Source organism: Orcinus orca, chromosome X (assembly GCF_937001465.1).
Source record: "Orcinus orca chromosome X, mOrcOrc1.1, whole genome shotgun sequence".
NCBI lineage: Eukaryota > Metazoa > Chordata > Mammalia > Artiodactyla > Delphinidae > Orcinus > Orcinus orca.
Genome location: NC_064580.1, coordinates 45,177,463 through 45,197,626, shown reverse-complemented (window position 1 = coordinate 45,197,626; position 20,164 = coordinate 45,177,463). Strand labels below are relative to the sequence as shown.

Sequence of the window (20,164 nt, the reverse complement as noted above, 5' to 3'; positions counted from 1 at the left end):
CTGGGCAGAGGCAAACAATGTTCTGGGAGCAGAATGCAGGGGCCCAGCTGTGGGCAATAGGAAGCAAGCCCCCCATCGCCCCACCACCCCGCTGCAACCCCTTGGTCCACGTCTGGTAGAGGGCACACAGGTGCCTAGGAAGTTGGACAAGTGGGTTCCAGGCGGTAGAGCTGGCCTAGTGGTTTCCAGAGGCAGCCTTTTGTCCCTTCCCTGAAGGGTGTTAGTCCTTTGGTCTTTTTCTAGTCAGAAATGACTAATGTGGGGTATGTGCACTCTTTAGAAACTGTCTTTAGCTTTTTGCATAATGGGTTATAAATAAATGGCTTCAGGGAACCAGAAATGAGTTATTGAGTGAACTTGGCTATGGGATGGTTCAGATTCTAGATAGTTAATCACATTCTCTTGGGCTGGAAGGCTGTATCTAACCCATTCACATTCAGCTGTAAAGTTAAAAAGACACTTTTGATCAACTTGAAGAATAGTTTTAACATCAAAAATAGGTTGGTACTAGAGAAAGAAAGATTATATTAATCCAAGAAGAATAATTTCCATCTCTGTGTAGTAATCGGGTGATAAAAGTAACACCCACTTTTATTTTTAATTTGGGCATTTCTTACAAGCATTCATGCACAGTTCATAAATGCCAATATATTAATGTGTCCTATTTACAGTGTTTTTATATTAGGTGGTATATAAAAGACTGTTTTGTCTTTTCAGCCCCCTGGGCTCAGCAGCTAGATCTGCATACTGTACTCTCTTAATGCTGGGTGGCATCATGGACTTTCTGGTTTGTTTTAGACTTATGTTTTAACCCTATACAAGGGAGCTTATATCATGGTTGTATACAGTGAACTCTTGCTGGTAACTGCTTCTAGAAGTCAGGAGCAAAGTCCTTAACATGCTACCATATCCTTTTGTCAAGTTTCTTCAACCCCGGTCCTCCCTGAACTCCCTCTACCACATCAGCTTTGCAAGGTTCTTTGCTCACTTGTACCACTGAAATTCATAGCTTATTAGACAGCTAAGAAGCATAGGTAATCCAGTAGGAAGCAGTAATGATACCTGAATAAGAGATTGTTGCCTCTGAGACAATGGCCTGACCTAAAGTTCTGCTTCTCAGAGTGGGTAGCAGGAACCCTAGGGACCATGACAAAGAGAGGTATCTGGGAGAGACAGGAGGAACAGAAGTGGATGGCTCCAAGATTAGATGAGGGATTGATTCCGGTTTTATGATATGTCAAGATAGAAACTGGCTGGTGATTTAAAAAAACACTTTTCATCTTTACCAGTTGGCAGGTAAGGAAAACAAAATGTTTGTCTTCATTTTTATTTCCTACATAAATCATCCACCTTATTGGAAGGGTGGATGTAGGAAGAAGAGCAGATGAATACTGTCTCAAAGCCCAGTGGAACAATGGGCAAATTCATAAATTATAGGCCTATTGTAAAGACTTACCCTTTAAGTGAGATGTTTTTGCCTTGATTAAAGCTATGAGTATGTGAAAATAGTGCCCAATCCTTGGGCCCTACCTCAGAAATATAATCTGTATCGTGTAGAGTTCTTAATTTTTAAAATTCTTTCTTAAATTAAGGAATTTTATATATATATATATAAAATACATATATATATAAAACACATATCTCAGTGAATTTTTTTTTTTTTGCAGTATGCGGGCCTCTCACTGCTGTGGCCCCTCCCATTGCGGAGCACAGGCTCCGGATGCGCAAGGCCCAGCGGCCATGGCTCACGGGCCCAGCCGCTCCGCGGCATGTGGGATCCTCCCTGACCGGGGCACGAACCCGTGTCCCCTGCATTGGCAGGCGGACTCTCAACCACTGCACCACCAGGGAAGCCATCAGTGAATTTTTAGATGTGTATATTTCCATGTAATCAGTTCCCAGATTAACATGTAAAACATTTCCAGCACCCCTGAAACTTATGCTCATGTGCCTTCACAGTCAGTACACCCTTTCAAGGTAACTACTAGTCTGAGTTTTATCACCATAGATGAGTTTTGTCTGTTCTTGTCCTTTAAGTAAAATGGAATCATACAGTATGTATTGTTTCAGTCTGGTCTCTTTCACTCAGTGTAATATTTTGCTAGGCATCCATTTCGTTGCATGTATCAGTAGTTTGTTCTTTCTTTATTTTTATGAAGTGTGCTACTTTGTGTGTAGGTATGTCTTGGATTATTCCTAGTTTTTGTCTATTGTGAATAAAGCTGCTATGAATAATCAAGTCCTTTTTTTTGTGGACACATATGCTACTTTCTCTTGGGGATACTTAGGTATGGAATTTCTAGGTGCTAGATTAGGTACACAGATTTCCAAAGTGGTTGTACAATTTTACACTCCCACCAGAAATGTGGAGTTCATATTGCTGTACATACCTTTTTAGTGAAGTTCCTGTTCAAGTCTTTTGCCAATTGGTTGTGTTTTTCTAATTGATTTGTATTTCTTTTTATATTCTGAATGTAAGTCCTCTGTCAGATATACGTATTATGAATATGTTTCCAATCTGTGGCTTGGCTTTTCACTTTTTCAGTGACATTTTAAATGAACTTATTTTTTAATTTGATGAACTCCAATATAACACTATATCTTTTATGATTATTGCTTTTTGTATCCTGCCCATAAAACTTTGCCCACCTCAAGGTCATAAAGATATTCTCCTATGTTTTCTTCTGAAAGCTTTATGGTTTTAGCCCTCTCATTGAAGTCTATGATCTGGCCAAAAAAATTTTAGTAAAAATTTATATCAGTAAAAATGTTTTGAGCATGTTTCCCCAATATACATAATTTTATTTATGGATGATACAATCTACCACCACCAATATTAAATACTAATAAAGTTTTTTTTTTTTTTAAATTTATTTATTTATTTTGGCTGTGTTGGGTCTTTGTTTCTGTGCGAGGGCTTTCTCTAGTTGCGCGAGCGGGGGGCCACTCTTCATCGCGGTGCGCGGGCCTCTCACTATCGCGGCCTCTCTTGTTGCGGAGCACAGGCTCCAGACGCGCAGGCTCAGTAATTGTGGCTCACGGGCCCAGTTGCTCCGCGGCATGCGGGATCTTCCCGGACCGGAGCATGAACCCGTGTCCCGTGCATCGGCAGGCGGACTCTCAACCACTGCGCCACCAGGGAAGCCCCCTAATAAAGTTTGGTTTTTTAAAAATTAGATAAATATAAACAGAACTTCCATTATCACCCTTTCCAGTAGATCATTTGTGCATAGCCTGGGATATATAAATCCACCCTGGAGACTACTGTTCTAAACCACCAAAGGCTAAATAACATTTTTGACAAACACTGATAACATTAATGTCAGCAAAAGACTTCAGTGTTAACAAATGGCTAGAGTTGACAAAGTGTGAAGAGGACCCCAATGAGCATATTTGCTGATAATGTAAGAAACTCTGAGTTTGCTCTTGCACAGTGGTGTTTGTTCTCCCTTGCCTGACTTAGAGAGACAGCAAGACTGATCTGACTTGGTAGGAGCAAAGACAGACTTGCTTTTGGTCGCTGATGTAGGGTACAGTGCTCTTGACTCCCTATCCCTTTTCTCATTACCAAGTTCCCAGAGCTGAGCTTGGCTCTGGACTGACTTTTTGGCAAAGATACTTAGAATTTGACTTGGGGTAATCCCCGGGGAAATTTAATGATTTGGAGCTTAGAGAGCTTTCCTTGTGAGGATTAGTAAAATAGATGGTAATTAAGCAGCTGGGGAGGAAGGAGCTGTCTGTAAGGATAGGTCATACTGTGGGGCACAGCATAGCTCCCTTGGTCCAAGGTCAAGAGAGCCGATGGGCGTGATCCACAGAACTGAACATTCTGGGGCAGCCCCTTGTAGGATTCTTAGCTGGTAAGGTAAAGAATATCTTTTCCTTTGATGTCCACCTCCTCAGTCTAGTTCCATATAGGACTTACTATTTAGAACCATGCCTACTTACATCTTTTTAATTGGGTGATGTTTTTGAATTCTCATTTATTTGAGAGAGGTTTTTGTTTTCTGTTTTGCCTTTTGGGAAGCTGGGGTAAGGTAGAGAAGATGAAATTAGGAACAGCAATTTCTTATTTTTCAAATCTAGACTACTTTGGAATTTGGGAGGAATTTTAAAGGGAGAAAGTTGCTAAAAGAAACAAGTTAGGGCAGGCAGTTTGTCTGCAACCCAGGATCAGACCGTTGAAAGTCATGGCAAAGAAAGAGATCACAGAGGTTTCAAAGCCTGTATCTCCCTTTTCCAGGTCACTCTGATTGATCTCTCCTAGCATGGTCAGATTCTAAGGGCTACCAATGGGGTAAGAGAGGGCAGATCAGAAACAGCCCCCAACTTGTGGTCTGTTCAAGTCAAACTAAGTTTCAGAATAAGCACAGACTTTATTATTTGATGATCCTACTTCCTAATAGTTAAACTTCTCAAAGACAGATTATCTCCATCTCTACATTTTCTCTCTATTGATTCCCCAGAAAAGGCCAAATTGCTGAATTGGTGTCTGGAGTGTTACTAAAAACTTGAAAATCTTTCAAAAAGTGATAAAAAGACATTCAGAGGATATACTTATTTTAAAAAAGCAATATAACTATTGTATTCTAGGTGGACCTTTTCCATTTATGTAGTAAAAAAAATCAATTCATACAATTAACTATGTTATTTGCCTTCTTAGACAATGGACACGCTGGTGGAGGTAGGAGAACGGGCGGGTACAGTGGTCCCTAGGTATCCGTGAGAGATTGGTTCTAAGACCCCCACGTGGATACCAAAATCCATGGAAGCTCAAGTACCTTACAGGTGGCCCCCCCTGTGCATGGGATTTTGCATCTGTGGATTCAGCCAACCAGATGAACCCGTGGAATGCCGGAACATCCTGCGGAACATGTGCCGTGGCATAATTTGGCCAGAAGCTCCTAGAACTGGCCAACAAAGTTTCAGTTAATGCCTAGTTTTTCCAATAAATTTATTGTAGCAAGCAGAGGTATTCACAATCATGCCATTGACTTTTAATACTGCTCTTACACTATTGTAATAAGCATTCAATACTTGCTGGTTATTGTTGCAGATGGTATGTCTCCTGCTGATGCATTTTTCCCCCAAGATAAACCGGGCTTAACTTTTCTTTCCTTCACTTTCTCATATTTCCTAGTTTAGTCAAGAGACCCAAGCAAGTATCTGCTAGTATCTTTTATTTAGTATAAAAGCTACTAGAAAGCCAGTAAGTACTGTTAGGTCCATTTTCCTTTGCCTTTACTCTCAAGCAGCCAATTTGTCACTTTGTTGACAGTTATTAGAGCACTTCGTGCTTCATAGAAGATCCATCAAAAATTTCCAATTCATCAGCTCATTAGCACAAAATGGGACTTCAGGAATCTCTTTCTCTCAGTGTCCCAACTGTGCTTTTATAAGTGTTCAAACCTTGATGGACCACTCTGAAACAATGGATAAAGACCACAGGGAAATGAGAGATGGATGTTGATTAGTTTCGAAGGAGTGAAACGTAGGTGAAGGCAAAGCACAGTGGGATTATCTGTGTCAGCAGAATGGTAATGCATGACTTTGCTAACTGTACACAGGTCACTGAATGTCAGAGCTCCACAGGTCGTCAGAGACCATCTAGTCAGACCCCCACGTTTTACCAGTAAGGGTGAAAGAGGCCAAAAGAGGGGAAAGGGACTTGTCCAAGGTCAATCAGCTCTTCCCAACTTTCCAGGCAACAGCTGGCTTTTGGCTATATGACCTTTATGCAATCAATTTTCAATTACTTGGACCACTCACTGCTAGCCCAGCAATCACTTGGATAATCCAAAATGACACATAAGTTAACCGTCGTTTACATTGGGCTTTGTGGTGTGTGTTTATACTGACATTCCAATGCGTCTGGGTCCAATCTGAGAACTCACAACACTTCAAATGAAACAAGAAAGCCACCCTGAAGGGCTGATTCAGGAAGAGCTGGAAAGTTGACCAGCCTTACTGAATGGACAGCATCAAATGATGCTATACAGCCCTCTCAAGAAGGACATGTTATTCTCAACATGTTTGTTGATTAACACCTCTTCTGTGCCCCAGCCAGAGTTACGAGTGGCACAGTGGGAAGGGGAAAAAAATCTTTTATAGGAGAATATACATATTGTTTCCCCTTCCTTCCTTCTTCCCTTCTCCTCCCCTCCCTTCTTCCTTTCCCCTCCCCTCCCCTCCCCTCCCTTCCCTTTCCTTTCCTTTTCATTCCTTTTCCTTGCTAGAAAAATGAACAGCTGCTTTATCTTCTATATAAACAAATATGTGGTTGAGCCATCGACCTGGAGAACTGGCTATCAGGATGCCAAACAATAAATGGAAGACATGCTGGATCCCAGGAATCTAGAGGTGGAGGGGGGAGGAGGAAGACCTGTGAGCAATATTTTTTAAAAGAGTCCAAAAGTTAGGAGGAATAAGAAGGAATCTGTTGTATAGCTCAGTAAATGCCCTGGGTTTGGGAAAGGGCTAGTTTGGGGTATAGTCCAAGAGCTCTTCAACCAAATGGAGTTTCATTTCCTGATCTGGACCTGTCTGTACTTTGGGATTTGGTGCCATAATTTGCTGGTTTGTTGTCTACGAACCCTCAAACTTGTGCTAAAATGGAGTTATTATTATTCATGTTCTGAAGGTGATGCTGCTGGTGACTGAGAAAGGGCATGGAACAGAAAAAGGGGCATGGACAATTGGCTTGAGGCTATAGTCCAAGAAAGAGTCCCTGCAAGGATTCAGATAGTGGCAAACAAAGTGGCAGTAGGGAATGCAAAATGCCTGATCTTTTGCTGCAGCCATAATTAAGCATTTTAGTTTAAAAGGTACCCCTCTTTCATTTTCTGGTCTAGAATAAACAAATCTTATTGATGTAACAAAGTGCTTAATTAACCTGAGGTGGTACTTAATATCAATACATACTGAAGGAAAGACTTGCCACGGTTAACAGTAATATGGATAATTGAGTTATATGAATTTAAAAATGGGTAGAGTGAATTAAGACTAATGTACATCAACAGGAAATATCTATTAACATTCATTAGTTAGACTCTTGTTTGTGGTTCTTTGTTAGCCTAAGGAAGCCCTTTCAAATGGCTGATGATGCCTGTTGAAAGTCCTGCCTGATGCTGAGGGCCTTCCATGGATGCCAAAGGAATGAATCATTCAAACAGAACTTCTGAAATTCAAGTACAGCGCTTTGCTTCTTCTTCTTTTTCTTTTGGTAGCAGTGACTGTGAAGTAATAATGATAATGACAATGGAAATAAGAGTGTGATCCTACTTAATTTGCTGAGAGTTGTTCCCCATTTACCAATATTGGCTTGTTTTGTCTCGAGTGGTGGCCCAGGTATTGGAACAAAGGTATATATATATATTCAGTGTCACTTGGCTAACCTATGATTTGTCAGACAAAGGTTAATTTAAAAAAATTGTTGGGTTAGCAGCAATAAATTTAATAACAGTCTGTGATTTAACTCAGAATTTCAATTTATTTGATGGGATTTTTAAAATCCTGAATTAACATATTTTTCTGAACTCAGGAGGTCTCATCTGCCAAATTGCACATGAGCTGGCCAACCTAAAGCTCAGCAATATTCTAACTTACATGGTGTGGGGATAGATTGGAGGGATGCTATAAAGGACTGAAAGAAAGATTGGAACAAGAGTAGAAGTAAATGTGAAAACACCTGCAGCAAAGACCAGCCCTTAGTTGCGCCATTTAGAACCTGCCTTTCCCTAAGAATTGTATGGTTTAATCATCCTCAAATCTTTTGCTTCTGAGAGAAACAAACAAACACCTCTTCCTGATTCCATTAGTGGGTTGGACCTTTTTTCACCTGCCCAGCTCCATGGACATTATGAACTTTAGATGGTAACCCACCCCTGAATCTGGGAGCTATGTGTACTTTGTTCATTTCTGTATCTCTAGCACTAAGCACGTTGTCCCCTGCATACTAGAAATTAACCAAAATCTTGAGGATGGATTAATGGATGGATGAGATGACTCCTACCACCATGGATGGAATTGATGTTCCAATAGGTGGAACTCACCTTTGTAGTAGAAGAAATGTCACATACAAAAGTAGCCGTAAGTAAGGATCCTTGGGGGAACATTCTGCTTTGCTTTGCTTTTGCCTACCCTAGTGGCTATTATTTCTTCCTTTGCTTTCAATGCCCACGCCCCAGCCTGACTACATTGCTGCCAAGATTGCCCTTGACCAATGGAAATACTGTAGGCTATGGTGGAACAGTGAACACCCATGTTCCCAGCATTTGGTCAGTGCCCACTGTCAACAACATACTTGTTGAAGAGATATAGATAAATGATCAGTTACTTTGTATCTTTTGGATTTGCAATTCCACTCACAGAAGGTTGAGCTGGAAGCCACCTTCAAGGTCTTCAGAGTCAACCCCTTGCTCCCAGATCCTTCACATACTAACAACCCTGTGAGGTAGGGTTGCTTATTATCTGTATTTCACATATGGGGCCATTGAGACATGGAGATGTTAGGTAACTTGCTTGGAGTCACAGAGCTAGGAAGTACTAGAGCCAAGATTCACACTCAAGTTTGTCAGACTTCAGAACCTGCCCAAAGAGAGAAGGACTTGCCAAAGGTCATTTTGCTGAATCCTAGTTCTTCTGGCTCTAATTTGTGTGCACAATTTGCTATTCCATGCCCACACTGTGGAGTTCCTTCGAACATCGTTTTCTTATTTAGAAGTACTTGTCTCCCCAAATGGACTGTTGGTTCCTCCAGGGCACAGATTGCATTATATCTGTGTTGTTTTCTTCCTCAAGGGCTTGCCCAAGATTTGCCTTCGGTAAATAATGGCCTATAATCAGCTTCTTAGCTGCTCCCTGGAGGGTCTTGGTGCCATCCCCCAGGACTATTTGTGGCTCAGAAGTTGGGAGGAGCCAGGAAGTAGAATTTGGGGGAAGGAATCGCCTCACCACCTGCTTTCTTTTTTGTCCTCTGCAACACAGATTGAAGATGGAGGCAAGGCAGCCTTGTCGCAGAAGATGAGGACTGGTGATGAGCTGGTGAATATCAATGGCACACCATTGTATGGCTCCCGCCAAGAGGCCCTCATCCTCATCAAAGGCTCCTTCCGGATCCTCAAGCTGATTGTCAGGAGGTAAGGCACAGGGAGATTTGCTATTAGGTGCAGGAGCCGCTGAAACCACTTGGTTGGTAGAAAAGCCTCAATAGAGGCATGTCTCTATCAATATCAAGGAAAGAGGTGTTTCATGTGAACAGAATTTTGCAGACAACTGAAGCAGAATGGCATAAGAGAAAGGGCCTTTGGTTCAAATCCTGGCACTATCTCATACTACCCATGTCATCTTGCATAAATTTATTTTACCTCTGAAAGACTCACTCTCCTCATTTGCTTTTGAGAGAACTAAATGACTCAATACACACCAAGGGCCTACCTAACCCAGTGTTTTTCTGTATCCTCCATCATAAAAGACTGCCACTGCTGAACCACATAGATTTAAAGAGATCCTACTCCCAGCCATGGTAGGCACTCTGGAGGCTGTGGCAAACTCTAAGACAGGAAGCCTGCCCTTGAGGAGTGTACAGTCTAACAGGGGAGAAAAGACACACATAAGACAAATTAATTAGCAATACATTTTTTTAAAGAAAGCCGTAAAGGAGATTCCACAGGGCGAAGGGTGATTGTCAAATGAATTGTTCAGACAGAAATTGCTATTAGAGTTCAAGAGAAAGAGAAAGAACGTCAGAAGAGATGGTTAGGGTAAGACTTCATAGAGGAGGTAGAATCTAAGCTAAAAAACAGGTAGAATTTGACAAAGAAACCATCAGGAGGGGAAAAGCTTTCTAGGTAAGTAGAGTGGCACAAGCAGGAGGAAGACAAGGACATATTTGGAAGATAAGGACAGTCATTCTACTGCTGCCAAAGCATCCACCTATAGGTGAGCTTACCATAGGTCTCCCTTTCATTTTGCTGCTGTATCTTTGTTCTCTACTCCTGGAGCTCATACTTCTCCCTTTCTGTTAGTTTCCTTTATGTTATACACATGCCTAAGTTTTTCCATCTTAATTATTTTTATTAGAAAAAATTTTGTGTCTTCCTGTATTCATACTTCCCCCTCTGGCTTCTGCCCCATCTTCTTCTTTTTGTTCATATCCAGTCTCTCAAAAGGTGAGTCTATACTCACTGTTTCTACTTCACCTACCTTCACCTACCATTTAGCTTTCCACCCACTGCAGTCTGAATTTGACTCCCAGAAGTCCACTGAAACTACTCTGTCAAAATATATGTATTACCTCCTAGTTGTCAGAGTCAATGGGTTATTTCTAGTCTTTATCATATATGACTTACATATGGCGTTTGACATTGTTGCTCTGGATTACACCCTTCTTTGTGAAACTCTCCTGCTTTCAAGATACCCCATTTCCTTGTTCTTTTTCTATCTCTCTGTTCACTTTTTAAAATGAGGTTCCTCTACCACCTGCTCTTCCTCTGCCCATCCCTTAAATGTTGGTGTTTCCCCTAGTTCTACCCTTTCTAATTTCATCAATATACCATGGAAAATCTCACCCGGTCCCCGAGTTTCAATTATCATCTGTGTGTGGATGACTAGATCTCTAATGCCCCAGACCCCTATAACCAACTTCTACTAGACATTTATACTTAGATGTCTCAGAAGCATTTCACACAAAACATGCTCAAAACCTAATGCATCATCTTCTTCTCCTCGCAAGCTCCTTATCTCAGTGACTGGGACCACCATGCCCTTAGTCAACCAAGCCAGAAACACAGAAGCCATCTTTAATTTTTCCGTTGTTCTCCTGCTCTATATGCAAATGATTTATCCCGAGGAGAGAGTACTTAGGGGGAAAGATTTTGAGTTAGTAAGGGTGAAGTTTTATAGGATCCCATTGATTTATTATATTACTTGCTGCTACATAAGACTAAGCCATGCCCGCCCATGTACCTAGGTAAGAGGTGACATGTTAAATAATGTCTTATACAATAGACACATTGTCACTGACTCAGTATTGGATAGGTCATAGTTTAGGTTTTAAATAAGGCTTCTTAAAGGGGCAGATTGGTGAATTTAGAAGTTTTTGTTTTAGAATCAGATAGACACATGTATGCTACTTCCTGGTTCTGTCACATGGGAAATAATAGTTCCTATATAGGAGGATGATGATTAAGTGAGGCAATTTATGTAAAATGCCTTTAACATAATAGGTTCTCAGTGAATTTCAGTCCCATTCCTTTCCCTAGGGTATAAAAGAAGCATAATTGGTAACCAAACACCATTATGAAATAAGGAGATCATCAAACTGTATTGTGCTTTGCAACCTAACCTTCAGAGACAAGATTTGCTGGGAAACCATTAGGGGTGAAAAAGATCTGACAGGAAATAAAGCCCCTTGAGAAATATTGGTTATACAGAGGTACCAGCACTTAGAAGGAATGTAGACATGATCCGTATTGGCTTCTGAACCAGTCCTAAGAATGAGAGTGTTCAGGTGTGTCACTCACTCATCCTCCCTTGGTGAGCTCCATGTCTTCTTTCTCCCTGCTGTGGTGACATCTGCCACTACCAGTCACTTAAGAGTGGCTATAATTATGGCCTTGGAGATAATCGGGCCCTTTGGTTTTCATGGTGTGGCAGGTCCTATGGCTCCCAGAACCTACGTTGTCTACCCTTTCAGCTTCTCCGTCTCAACCCCGATTGGAGGAGGCGTTCAATGACATAATTTATTAGGTGATGCTGCCCTCTTGTGGAAAACTTAACCTTCACCTATGGACTACCCTGGGGATGGTGTAGGACATTATTCCTTCTTTCCTGGTCCAAGTTATTCTTCTAATTTATGAAAGAGCTCTCAGCACATAAAAGAAATGTGATCTCCATGAAATTTAATATTTAGCCTAGTGTTTTATACTAAGGTAGAAAGTCTTTGGTTTGAGTAAAGCAATCAACTGACAAAGATTCAACACTGAGCTTTAGGTCTGAGCTTGAGTGTTTGTGGATGAATATAAAGAAGGAACTTCAGAAAATGGCTTATTCTGAAAAGCCAGCCCAGCTCTTCCTCCTATATTGCTCTTTAGATAATGGTTAACTAAGTCATAAATCTAGGTGTTGCCCTCAACTCTTCTCACTTGCCTCAAGCCACTTCAATCCAAGTTATTCCAAGTCTTGATTATTCTACTTGCTAAAAACCTCTCTGTAGCCCTTGTCTTAATCCAATTGTTCATCATTTCTTACCTGGACCATTGTAATAGTCTTCTCACTGGCTTCTAATCTTGTAGTCTCACCTCCTTCCAATCAATCCATTCTCCAAATAAGCATCTAATCATGTCACTTATCTATTTGAAAAAAAGAAAACAAAACAGGACCAATAACCATACAATCACATTGGTCCCAAGAGATAGAAGATACAGACTATATTAAGGATTTGTATTCATGAAACCATTCTTTGAGGAAAAAAAAGGATCTAAATATGTAAAGAAAAAACCTGCAATAAAAGAAGAAAAATTATATAAATGTCTATATGGGAAACTTTAACGTAATTTAACTATATCAGATAAAGTAGACCTAAAATATATACTTTAAAAGTTTGAAAACCATAATTCATAGGGTCTAATTAATAAATGTCAAAAACTGTATTCTATAGACAGTGAATACACTATATTTTCAAATATTCTGGTAACATTTAAAAAAATGATCATTGATATGCCACAAAGAAAACCTTTGCAAACTCTTGCAAGTAGACACACTTTCTCTGTTCTCTGATGATAATGTAAAACTTTTATAAACTTGAAAACAAATTTAAACAAAAGTCTTCAACTGCATGAATATTTCAGGACACAATTTATATGCAAGTATTAGCTCAAAGAAACACTGGCAGACTAATAAAAAATAACAAAAACGAGATCACGACTTATCAAATCTTTGAGAGCAATATTCAGGAGTAAATTTATAGCCTTAAATATTTCATTATTAAATATGAAGAATGAAATTATGTGACTAAGAATCCAATATAATATGAAGCCGATGGGTAGGGTTTTTTTTAATGGGGGGATGAATTAAGTAGATAAGCCTCTAGCAAATTTAATCAAGAAAACAATGATGAATTATAAATAAAATTTAAGTGATAAATGGAATATAAGAGCAAATACAAAGGTTTCTTAAATTATAGGACACTACTAAATTGTACCTTAATAAATTTGAAAATCTCAGAGAAATTTAAAATATCTAATAAATATTAAATGGCAAGCATTATTGAGAAGTTGCAAACTAAATGGACCTGTAATTGTAGAAACATAGAAAACAATCATCAAAGAGAAACTTCTACAAATACTTTAAGGTCAGATGTATTTACCAGCAAGTTCCTTCAAACTTTCTAGGAATAGACAAATTCAATTCTATAGCAGTGTTATACAGTTGAACATCTTGAAGAGTTATTCACATTGGTTTTGAAGGTAGCATCACTCTGATACCAACATCTGACAAACTGCTCCAAAAAGAACATTCTATCCAATTTTTTTTTTTTTTTTTTTGCGGTATGCGGGCCTCTCACTGCCGTGGCCACTCCCGCTGAGGAGCACAGGCTCCGGACGCGCAGGCCCAGCGGCCATGGCTCACGGGCCCAGCTGCTCCGCAGCATGCGGGATCCTCCCAGACCGGGGCACAAACCCGTGTCCCCTGCATCGGCAGGCAGACTCCCAACCACTGCGCCACCAGGGAAGCCCTCTATCCAATTTTTGAACTTAGATGGAAAACCTATGAATGAAATTCTATCAAATCTACTTCAGTAATGTTGGACAATAACAATTCATTGCAAATGTTAAAAGATAATTTTTAAAAAGATAAAATCTTAACTCATAGCGATAGAAAAATGAACGTGTTGAAGATTTTTATTTAACAGTAATAAGGATATTGTAAGGTGTTACAACCAGTTCAAACGATAAGTCAAAGAAGCACAAATTTAATTTAAAAGTAGACTACATTAACCAATGAGGAGCTATAAGGAGAAATATATCCCATTCACAATAGCAACCAAACACATACAATTCTTAGAAATGACCTTAGTAGGAAATATGTATGAAAGCAAGAAGTTGTTTATGCTGGAAATTACAAAACTGTCCAGAAAGAGAAAATGTGTAGACGCTATTTTTTATCACATGGGTAAAGTCTCAGGGCACTGTTGTAATGATAAAATTAAGACACAATTTGATGGATAGTATATACACATGCCCTGGTTTAGGCATGCTTTCCACAGACAACTTCTAAACCATTATTCTTCTAAACTCACACAAAAATCCCTTTTGAAATTCAGACAAGCAGGCTTTATCATTTTCATTTCCTTACCAATGTCATCTATCAGCCTGCAGGTCATTCTCCCACTTCTGTTTTATACTTTGGCACCTGCTTCACCATCATCTTCTCTACCCCAGTTTCTGCTGTCATACTGAAAGATTTCATTGTTCTTGTAAAGAATCACAAACTTTAGTCTTATGGGTCCTTGATCTCAACTTCAGAGATAAACCCTTCTATATCAGCAGCTCACTCCCCTGACTGTACCATGGACTGTGCCAACCTTTCAGTCAACAAATATTTATTGAATGTCTAATCTAGGCTAGAGTCTGGTGACTCAATCATGGAACCCTGACACCTTCCAGTCTTTCTCCATTGGAGTTCCTTATCTGAATCACAGAAGAAAGAAAATAAGTTGAGTGACCATTATCTCAGTTTTCCCAAGGATGGCACATAACTAGGAGTGTGCTAGATGCAGAAGAGAGAAGTTAATTCATTACATACAATGGATTCTTCAGGGCTGTGTTTCTTACTGGCGAGCATCACTTAGAAACTTGTTAGAAATGCAAATTATTGGGCATTACCATAGACGTACTGAATCAAAACTCTGAGGGTGGTACTCAGCAATATGTTTTAACAAACTTTCCAGGTGTAAAGCTTACAGTTTGAGAACCACTGTCTTGAGGGCTTCGGGCTTAATTCTCAGGAATCAGCTGAGAAAGACTAAATTCAACTCTCTGATAACAACCTTACTCCTTCTAGCTTTCACATACCCCATTCCCTTTACAGCTGCTCTTCAATATCTAGCCCTCAAATATCATTTTCCACTATTCTGTGCTCACGACTATATCTCTAGTTCTGATCTCTCCCCAAAGCTCATATGCATAGCAGCCTGGTAAACATCTCTACAGGAAAACCCAGCAGGAACTGAAAGGCAATGTGTGTAAATCTGAACTCATTATCTGGTTTATAAAACTCTCTCCCTTTCCAATAGCAGTTGGTGGTACTTTCATCCATCTAGCCATCCAAGTGAGAAACCTGAGTCATTTTTGACTCCTTGTTCTCCCTCACTAAGCCATGTTGATTTAACCTCTTAGACACTTCCAGAATTTACACTCCTCACTCCATTTTCACCACTATTGCCCTTCTCATCTCTCCCCTGTACTATTTCAGTAGCCTCTTGACTGTCTCAGATCTGTCTGCCAAGGTGTTGCCACAGAAGTAAATCTAAAATACAGATTCAATTATATTAATCCCCTCCTGGAAACTTGTAAGTGGCCTTCATTGCCCAGAGGCATGGTAAATAAGACATTGTATATCTTCATCCCTACCCATACCTGCAACTTCATCTGACACTTGTCTTTTGTGCTAGAGCAATACCATTCCCCAAGAATTTCATGCTGTTTGTCACCTCTGACTCTGATCATTCTCTGCTTTCTATTGGAGCATACTTTCCTCTTCCTTTCCTTAGTTAATGCCTTCATATTGACCATTAAGATTCAGCTCTGGGGATGTTTCTAGGGTACTTTCTTTGATGCCTTGGGTTGAGTTAGGTGAACTTTCTCTGTCTCCCATAGAACTCTAGTAGGTTTTATCACATTGTGTTGAAATAATCTGTTTCTATGTTTATCTTCCCCATTACACCAGACCAGGAGTTGGCCAACTACAGCCTATGGGCTAAATCCAACCCACCACCTTTTTGGGGATGGCTTGCTACTAAGAGTGTTTTTTAAAATGTACTTTTAAATGGTTGGGGAAAAGAAAGAATAGGATTTTATGACATGTGAAAATTATATGAAACTCAAATTTCAATGTCCATAAATAAAGTTTTATTGGAACAGAGCCATGCCTATTCATTTACATATTGTCTATAGCTGCTTTCACACTATGATGGCACAACTCAGTAGTTGTGACAGAAACTGTCACAACTGAAAAGCCAAAAAAATATTATTTTGCCCATTACAGAAAAAAATGTGCTGACCACTGGACTACAAGAACCATGAGGGGAGCGGCTGCTTCATATTCATTGTTGTGTCCTCAGCACCTAGTACACCTTATGGCACATAAGAAGGACTCAGAATTTTTTTTTAACATCTTTATTGGAGTATAATTGCTTTACAATGGTGTGTTAGTTTCTGCTTTATAACAAAGTGAATCAGTTATACATATACATATGTCCCCATATCTCTTCCCTCTTGTATCTCCCTCCCTCCCACCCTCCCTATCCCACCCCTCTAGGTGGTCACAAAGCACCGAGGTGATCTCCCTGTGCTATGCGGCTGCCTCCCACTAGCTATCTATTTTATGTTTGGTAGTGTATATATATCCATGCCACTCTCTCACTTTGTCACAGCTTACCCTTCCCCCTCCCCATATCCTCAAGTCCATTCTCTAGTAGTTCTGCATCTTTATTCACGTCTTGCCCCTAGGTTCTTCATAACCTTTTCTTTTTTTAAGATTCCATATATATGTGTTAGGATACAGTATTTGTTTTTCTCTTTCTGACTTACTTCACTCTGTATGACAGATTCTAGGTCCATCCACCTCACTACAAATAACTCAATTTCGTTTCCTTTTATGGCTGAGTAATATTCCATTGTATATACGTGCCACATCTTCTTTATCCATCCATCTGTCGATGGACACTTAGGTTGCTTCCATGTCCTGGCTATTATAAATAGAGCTGCAATGAACATTTTGGTACATGACTCTTTTAGAATTATGGTTTTCTCAGGGTATATGCCCAGTAGTGGGATTGCTGGGTCGTATGGTAGTTCTATTTTTAGTTTTTTAAGGAACCTCCATACTGTTCTCCATAGTGGCCGTATCAATTTACTTTCCCACCAACAGTGCAAGAGGGTTCCCTATTCTCAACACCCTCTCCAGCATTTATTGTTTCTAGATTTTTTGATGATGGCCATTCTGACCGGTGTGAGATGATATCTCATTATAGTTTTGATTTGCAATTCTCTAATGATTAATGATGTTGAGCATTCTTTCATGTGTTTGTTGTCAATCTGTATATCTTCTTTGGAGAAATGTCTATTTAGGTCTTCTGCCCATTTTTGGATTGGGTTTTTTTGAGATGGAGCTGCATGAGCTGCTCGTAAATTTTGGAGATTAATCCTTTGTAAGTTGCTTCATTTGCAAATATTTTCTCCCATTCTGAGGGTTATCTTTTTGTCTTGTTTATGGTTTACATTGCTGTGCAAAAACTTTTAAGTTTCATTAGGTCCCATTTGTTTATTTTTGTTTTTATTTCCATTTTTCTAGGAGGTGGGTCCAAAAGGATCTTGCCGTGATTTATGTCATAGAGGGTTCTGCCTGTGTTTTCCTCTAAGAGTTTGATAGTGTCTGGCCTTACATTTAAGTCGTTAATCCATTTTGAGTTTATTTTTGTGTATGGTGTTAGGGAGTGTTCTAATTTCATTCTTTTACAGGTAGCTGTCCAGTTTTCCCAGCACCACTTACTGAAGAGGCTGTCTTTTCTCCACTGTATATTCTTGCCTCCTTTATCAAAGTAAAGGTGACCATATGTGCGTGGGTCTATCTCTGGGCTTCCTATTCTGTTCCATTTGGGGTCCTTTGTGTTTCCATACAAGTTATGAAATTTGCCAGTGGTAGTTTGATAGTGATTGCATTGAATCTGTATATTGCTTTGGGTGGTAGAGTCATTTTCACAATGTTATTTCTTCCAATCCAAGAACCTGGTATGTCTCTCCATCTATTTGTATCATCTTTAATTTCTTTCGTCAGTGTCTTATAATTTTCTGCATACAGGTCTTTTGTCTCCTTAGGTAGGTTTATTCCTAGATATTTTATTCTTTTGGTTGCAATGGTAAATGGGAGTGTTTCCTTAATATCACTTTCAGATTTTTCATCCTTAGTGTGTAGGAATGGAAGAGATTTCTGTGCATTATTTTTGTATCCTGCTACTTTACCAAATTTATTGATTAGCTCTAGTAGTTTTCTGGTAGCATCTTTAGGATTCTCTATGTATAGTATCATGTCATTTACCAGCAGTGACAGCTTTGCTCCTTCTTTTCCGATTTGGATTCCTTTTATTTCTTTTTTTCTCTGATTGCTGTGGCTAAAACTTCCAAAACTATGTTGAATAATAGTGGTGAGAGTGGGCAACCTAGTCTTGTTCCTGATCTTAGTGGAAATGATTTCAGTTTTTCACCATTGAGGACCATGTTGGCTGTGGGTTTGCCATATATGGCCTTTATTATGTTGAGGAAACTTCCCTCTATGCCTACTCTCTGCAGGGTTTTTATCATAAATGGGTGCTGAATTTTGTCAAAAGCTTTCTCTGCATCTATTGAGATGATCGTATGGTTTTTCTCCTTCAATTTGTTAATATGGTATATCACGTTGATTGATTTATGTATATTGAAGAATCCTTGCATTCCTGGAATAAACCCCACTTGATCATGGTGTATGATCCCTTTAATGTGCTGTTGGGTTCTCTTTGCTAGTATTTTGTTTAGGATTTTTGCATCTATGTTCATCAGTGATATTGGCCTGTAGTTTTCTTTCTTTGTGACATCTTTGTCTGGTTTTGGTATCAGGGTGATGGTGCCCTCGTAGAATGAGTTTGGGAGTGTTCCTCCCTCTGCTATATTTTGGAAGAATTTGAGAAGGATAGGTGTTAGCTCTTCTCTAAATGTTTGATAGAATTTGCCTGTGAAGCCATCTGGTCCTGGGCTTTTGTTTGTTGGAAGATTTTTAATCACAGTTTCAATTTCAGTGCTTGTGATTGGTCTGTGCATATTTTCTATTTCTTCCTGGTTTAGTCTCGGAAGGTTGTGCATTTCTAAGAATTTGCCCATTTCTTCCAGGTTGTCCATTTTATTGGCGTAGTTGCTTGTAGTAATCTCTCATGATCCTTTGTATTTCTGCAGTGTCAGTTGTTACTTCTCCTTCTTCATTTCTATTTCTATTGATTTGAGTCTTCTCCCTTTTTTTCCTTGAAGAAGACTCAAGACTTTTTTTTACACATCCTGATGTAGGGAAGTAGGAAAGTAGAGAATATGAGTAATTGGTCCACTTGATAGTTTTCATGGTCACCTAAATTGGCGTATGAGATTGCATTCAGTCTCTTATGGATATGGTTATTTGTGAGCCTGTTTTTATCTGATCAGCTCTAGGTTCACTGATGAAAAAAAGCCAAAAAATCTAGTTTTTTTCCCTGCAAACCTGATGTCCAGATCTTCTACCAACATGATTAGGAGAAGGAACCATATTTTGGGGCTTTGTCCAGGCTACCTGCCACCCTCTCTAGCTGATCTTTCTCTGTTGTGATTATGCCTCTGCCATCTACAGTTATTAAATGGAAGGGGTTTAACTGTTAAAACTCATTAAAACTGTATTTGTCCTGTCATGTATTAATATACCAAGGATAGGCGGAGCTTCACAGTTGACACAGTGTTAGAGAAGTCCTGGAAAGGCAAGAGATGGAAGAATCGACATACTATTATAAAACAGGGATAGGTAAACTATGGTCTGTGGCAAAATCTGGCCTGCTACCTGTTTTTGTAAATAATGTTTTATTGGAATACAGGCATTTTCATTCATCTACATGTTGCTTTTATACCACAATGGCACAGTTGAGTATTTCTGTCAGAGGACATATGGCCCTCAAAGCCTAAAATACTTACTACCTGGCTCTTTATAGAAAAAGTTTAAAGCATCCTCCAAAAAGAAGCATCCTCCAAAAGGAAGGTATAAACATCCTCCAAAAAGAAGACCTTGAGACTATCTAAAGGTTAAAAGGACTGAAGGAGAACCACCACTGTCTACAAGTGAAACTGCATAAAAAAAAATCACAGAATGTTTAAACCAACAAACATGTGAGGCCAAC

At 39.5% G+C, this 20,164-nt stretch overlaps 1 protein-coding gene across 6 annotated transcripts in view; it reads left to right on the top strand.

The window, feature by feature from the left end:
- Positions 1–20,164, top strand: part of SHROOM4 (shroom family member 4) — a 214,281-nt gene that overhangs the window by 96,741 nt on the left and 97,376 nt on the right. For 3 of the 6 annotated variants that reach the window (XM_033409622.2, XM_033409626.2, XM_049704572.1), the window contains one exon: positions 8,986–9,137. In XM_033409622.2, coding sequence (XP_033265513.2) covers positions 8,986–9,137 — 152 coding nt within the window. Of the gene's footprint in view, positions 1–6,804; positions 7,189–7,958; positions 8,089–8,985; positions 9,138–20,164 lie in introns of those variants that run through there. The other 3 variants (XM_033409623.2, XM_049704571.1, XM_033409624.2) reach the window with 2 other exon arrangements.